The sequence below is a fragment of the Pygoscelis adeliae genome, unplaced genomic scaffold, assembly GCF_000699105.1.
Source record: "Pygoscelis adeliae isolate BGI_AS28 unplaced genomic scaffold, ASM69910v1 Scaffold30, whole genome shotgun sequence".
NCBI lineage: Eukaryota > Metazoa > Chordata > Aves > Sphenisciformes > Spheniscidae > Pygoscelis > Pygoscelis adeliae.
Window position 1 is genome coordinate 1570775 of NW_008823915.1, and position 6000 is coordinate 1576774.

A 6000-nucleotide genomic window follows, 5' to 3' on the forward strand; every position below is an offset into this window, starting at 1 on the left:
ATTGTTTGCAAAAATAACGTTTTCAGCTGCAGTGTCTGACAGCTTATTGGTATTTGCATTTGTGTTACTGATGGCAACCTCATGTGGGGCAAAACAGAGTTTTAGAATGTCATGGAAAAAATGAGCACAAATGACACACGAATAAATGAAGATGTGATTGTCTGTAAAATATATGAAAATATCTTATATTGAAAAGAACACTTCAGATCTGTCACTTCTTTCTTTCCCATCATCTTTTAAACCTGTTTTACCTTTAGCTTTCTTACAACTTATTCATCTAATGTTTGCTTGTTTGCCTATTGAGATGGGGGGGAAGCTTTATGTAATTTTAACTTAAAATTGTGTGCCAAATAGTATGGAAAGTATGTAAATTTATGTGACTGCCTCCAAAAATTAGGAATAATGATCAGATGAACACTACTTATTATCCTGTTTTTTCTCTTCATGTTCAGGTCCTCGTCCAGATCACCCTCCTCATGACGGACATTCTCCAGCTAACAGAGAACGTTCTTCTTCGCTCCAGGGCATGGACATGGCCTCATTGCCACCACGTAAACGTCCCTGGCATGATGGACCAGGGACCTCTGACCACAGAGAAATGGATGCTCCAGGTGGACCTCCAGAGGAGAGGGGCAAAGGTAAAAAGCCCCTTGTATTGAAAACCTTACATAACAATGGCACATTTTTCAACAGTAGGCTTATCCAGAATTCCTTATCTATTCAGAGGGGATAAAGCTGAACTGGTGAATATTTGATCTTACCAGCTGTGAAGCTGAAGACCAATCTTACAGGAACGTAAGAACAGAGGGATTTTCTGGGACATCAAATCCGAATCTTCTCTTCAGCTTCATATAATCCTCTTCTTTATTGCCCTGTTCAAAAGCAGTTAGTTTTTGGCTCCCTGTTACTCCAGTTGGAAAACTCTTGTTAAGAGCTTTTTTTCCTCTAATTTTCAGAATAGTTAGTTGTTAATACTCATGCTTGTGCTAGCAACCTTCAACTCAAATCTTTCCTGTCTCAGCCTTCATTTTGTTGGACTCGATGAACCCTGACCTTTTTTAAGTCTTTCCTTATGAGTTCTCTACTTGTAAGAGTGTAAGCGTGGCCATCCGTGATCAGACAAGAAGTCTATAAAGCTCAGTAGCTTGTCTTCAACAATAGTCAGTATCAGCTACTGAGGAAAGAGAAAAAAAGAACACTCTAAGTCTGTAGAGGTATGTCCCTGAAATGCTCTCTAAACCTATGAAGATCGGTAGTTCAGTGACTTACTGAAATATTATTTTTATATTTAATGGCTTTTGACAGTTACCTTTTGTGTGCTTCTCCAATTGCTTTAAGAATCTCACAAACTTTTGAAATCCACAACATCCATGGACAGAGCTCTAAAACTTAATTGCAGTAGACTATGCTTTAAAAAGCAAAAGGAAGGAAGGAAAATGTTTTTCTCGTTTTAAGCCTATCGTTCATTTCATTTGATGATGTCTTGTGTTTTAATTGGAACTGTTGAAAGTTGATCCCTATTATTTCTGAATGCCATCTCTGATTGCATCCAACTACCACTTCCAACCTGAACTAGATTTTCGCCAAGTCAGAGCTCTGATCTGTTTAGTTGTTCTCTCTGGGAAGTTGTTCTGCATCTTTTACTATCCTTATTACTCTGTATATACTATTTTCAGTTTTAATTTATCCTTTTGTAAATTAAATGGGGTAACTAGGAATTGCACACGCTATTTAAGATGTGGTTTAACCATGGATTTCTACAGTTCACTTGGTTTTGTTCTGTTTTCTCCATTCTTTCCTAATAGCTCCTGATGTCTATTTCCCTCTTTACTAAACAGTCACATGGCACTGTCATGCAACTAGCTACTGTAACCCACGAAATGCATTCTTTTGGATTTAGTAGCTGGTTCAGAGCCTATTACGGTGTATGCCATTTCCACAATCATCCTATTAGCCTTGCACCTTTTTCTTATAAATCTTAGGATTGCTGTTGTCTTTTTTTTGATGTTGTCTTTTTTTAATGTCCTCATATTGACTACCCACTGTTAGGTAGTGATCAGCAACAGAGATCCTTCTCAGTTGCTTCCAAATGCTAAGCTGCCAGCCTATAGTTGAATTTTTTATTGTTAGACCTCTACTGCACAGCTTTGTCTTTGATGCCACTGAATTTCATTCTACTTCTCTTATTGTTGTCCTGAAGCTCATTTAGTTTTAACTGTATGCCAGTTGTCCTCTGTGTGGACTGGACAATTTCCAGTGTTGTATTAACAGCAGGTTTTATCATTTGTTCAGAGATGTTTTTAATAAAACTCTGCTGGTAAACTCCCTCTGTATCAATATTTTTCCTTTCAAAACTGTATGTTGTGTTTCTCATTTAGCCAGCACCTTATCAAATCTCTAAGGATTCCTTCTCCAGCTTCAATAATAATTTGTGATAACGTATCAGATTCTTTATTGAAGTCAAAACAATTGTTAACTAACTACCACACTTCTTGTGCCTAGACAACTCATTAATGTACCAAAGTAAGTTTAGAACAGTGGCAGAAAGCCTGATTAAACAAAACATGAACAATACTTTTTCATATGTGGGCTGTGTCACTTCCAGTTGTATTGGTAAAGTCATTTGAAGATTAAAACTTCATGAATTATAAACTCTGTGGAACAATTTGGTCTCTATTTTACACAGAACCAAGCAGAGTCAATAAAAAATCACTCTTGCTAAAGTGGAGCAAAAATATCCTAATGTAGCTGTAGCGTGTGTCCATAAAGCACTGTTACTGTTCATTTTTTTTCAAAATACTGCTTGTTATTTTGAGCTAATGACTTTGGGGTTTTTTATGTTAATTTACATATCAGTACTAAAAAGATCTGTAAGAAGTAGAAAATCCTGTTCCTGGCAGTAAGAGCTCATGTAGTTTATGTTCCTGGTTAGTAGTAAAATAGAGCATTTTTCCATTATTTCTAGCAACAAATGAAACACAACAGTAATGTTACTCATTGTCTTCACCACCAACCTCAACTGATCCATCAGTGCAATGTCTTTGTTTAGGGAAGAAAAAAGTATTTTGCAATAAAAATATACGGAGAACCACAGATGGTGTTAAAGCATAAGAATCGGGTATGCGTGGCAGTTTTGAGGACACCATGACTATCACTGTTCCAAATTATTAAGTGATTGCTGACTGTATCAGACATAATCTCCTTTAATTCCCAAGGAATTGCTTGATTGCTGTCCATCTTCTGGACTGTAATGGAAACACTAAATCTATGTAAGAAAAATCACGTAGAGGGAGGAGGCATAAAATTACAGGTCTCAACTACATTTGGTCTGTGAAGGATTATACCACAGAAGAACTAGCTAAATACATGGTATGCCTGAGAAGAGGCACGGCTTAGACTTCAACATCAGTAACTGATTGTGCTTCATTTTTAGGACGAGGAAATTCAGGACCTTCACAGAGAGCGCCAAAATCTGGGAGATCTAGTTCTTTAGATGGAGACCATCACGATGGATTCCACAGGGATGAAGCTTTTGGTGGAGGTCCTGCAGGAGGCAATAACCCTTCTCGAGGAGGAAGGAGTGGAAGTAATTGGGGAAGAGGAAATAACATGAACTCTGGCCAATCAAGACGAGGAGCATCTAGGGGTGGTGGAAGAGGCCGATAGAAGAGGCTTTGACTGGGTCACACCCAGTCTTTGTATTTAAATAGACTGCTACTCTGGACTGATAAAGTAACCCTGCAGCACCACAAACCTGGATTCTTAACTGGGATAACTGAATGTGCATTAGTTCCTAAGAAGGGTCTTTTCCTAGATCAATCAACTGCTACTAGCTGCAATATTGTAGCTAGCTTTCTGTTTTGTCCTCTCTACCCCATTTTCCTCACCTTCTTTTACCTACTTTGTTTTGTGAAGAGCTGGAATTTTTTTTAAGTGTTGTGAGACATGGAACACCTCCACAGATTTCAGTTCACCTCCAGACAGAAACTTGTTTCTATATGTACAGTTTGTCAGAAGAGTTACGTTGTTTTTGTATGAATACAGAATGTAATTTGCGCAAAAATTAACAAAAAATCAACAGTGTCTGATTCTTTACTCACCTATTGCTATAAAAAGGGTTGTCTTTAGGCAAACTTGTGTATCAGATGGAGCAACAGAACTACCTCCTGAAATCTCAACCATTTAAAATACTAATAGCTGATTCCTAGTTTTTTGGCTTATCATGTGTAGAGAACTTTCATTTTCACCTTTAGCCACAGCTGTCTACAGATTACAAGTGGTGTTGACGTTAAAATTCCAAAACACAGGAAATCACCGCTGCTTGCTAGTCTACCATCCTGAAAGAGAAAAACGTGGAACACCATTTAGAAAAGTTGTCATAGACATAGTGTGAGTTATAACCTGGACTGCTAGCAAAATAGACATCATGACAAATATTGTCATTCTACACTTCACCTGGGCAAGTCAAATATTTTGTTCAAAACAGCATCTGTTTATAGAAACTGAGGAAGAAAGAAGTTTAACAACTTGATTAACATGGATGCGTATGTTTTACAATGGCTGTAGGATGCATTGCTTAAAGATATGGGTGTTCAGTAGAGCCTGGTGCATGCAAATGCTCAAGTGCAAACCTCCATAGTTGATCACTTTCATCTTAACATTTTTTAAGTATCTTTTTCTTCAGGATATTCTTTCCTAGTTTTACTAGGGAAGGGAAGTGAGGAGGAGGGGTTATTCCCATTTCTCACATTGCATAATAAAGCTGCTTACCAACCATGAGTTTCTGTTTTCCCCATAAATCATTTGTATTAATCATCTGCCGTCACTAGGCTATCAAAAGGCTCCCTTAATACTAAAGCCTCGATGAAAATTTTATCACATAAGTACATATTCTAAAGCCAGATCTCGGGAAGGTCCTACATTAAAAGTATAGGATATAACGTATAATGAAAAATATCACTACCAGGCTCCCTTCCCACCCACCATGAATTTCATGTTATAGTATTCAGGATAATAGGGCAATGTGGTTCTATAGCTGACCAGGCTACGGCAACAACATAGCAATACACAGCAGCTATTTTATCTGATTTCTCATACAGTGAAATATACTAAAGACTGGCTTACGTCCTGATGACTTATCTAATTTAAAGAGATCAAAGCATGGATGCTTAACTGCTGTTCAGTCAGTCACAAGTACCATTTTTTTCTTAGTTTTTAATTTGTAGTGTATAAAATGGCATTTGAAAATTATAGTCACTAACTCTGATCATCAGCCTATAAAATCCTTGTCATGGGGCTCTAGAGAAACAGAATGGTCTTAAAGGAATTAACTGGAAAACAGCTGAGATGCACCTGAGATATGACACAGTTTCTCCTTTGAGGGGAAAAAAAAACGTGCTTTTTACCTCTATCTGAAGAAGGGCTTTGGTCACTTTTGGTATACGTCTGGGAGTTAGGATCTGTCCTGAAGTTTTAATGATAAATACCAATGATTAATCATTGGGAAAGCTTGCCCTCTTTTTTTTTTTTTTTAATAACAAGCCCTATATTTTTTTAAGGGGCTGACAGTGACTTTTATCTAATAGTTAGAATATGTGATTTAGAGGATGAGCTTTAGTCCTTAATTAAACCACAGTCTTCTACCAAAACAAGTTAGAGTGCACCTAGTAATAGGAAATCCAGCTTTATCTATCTAGACAAAAGGGAGTATGCTTGTTTTTCCTCTGATGGTTGGTTAACTCCTTAAACCACTATGGTACTTGGTGTCAAGTAATATTCTTCATCAAGGGGCAGCTTTTTTAATTAAGATGTGAAATATTCCACAATCATGGAATATGCACAAAAAGTCATCAGAAAATTGCATGATGAGCTAGCTCTTGTATAAAATCTTAGAAGGTGACAGCGTAGCAGGAGAGACAGAAGCAGCTTCCCAGTCGTGATACCATGACCATTGCTGAAAATGGATAAAATTACTTAATGGGAATACACTTCTGTACTCTT

The 6000-nt window shown here is 37.3% G+C and overlaps 1 protein-coding gene across 2 annotated transcripts in view; it reads left to right on the forward strand.

Moving 5' to 3' along the window:
- Positions 1 to 4788, forward strand: part of WDR33 (WD repeat domain 33) — a 57583-nt gene extending 52795 nt beyond the window's left edge. For both annotated transcript variants that reach the window (XM_009318949.1, XM_009318958.1), the window contains exons 21-22: positions 453 to 638; positions 3434 to 4788. In XM_009318949.1, coding sequence (XP_009317224.1) covers positions 453 to 638; positions 3434 to 3666 — 419 coding nt within the window. In that variant the 3' untranslated portion in view covers positions 3667 to 4788. The remainder of the gene's footprint in view (positions 1 to 452; positions 639 to 3433) is intronic.
- Positions 4789 to 6000: the final 1212 nt, after the last annotated feature.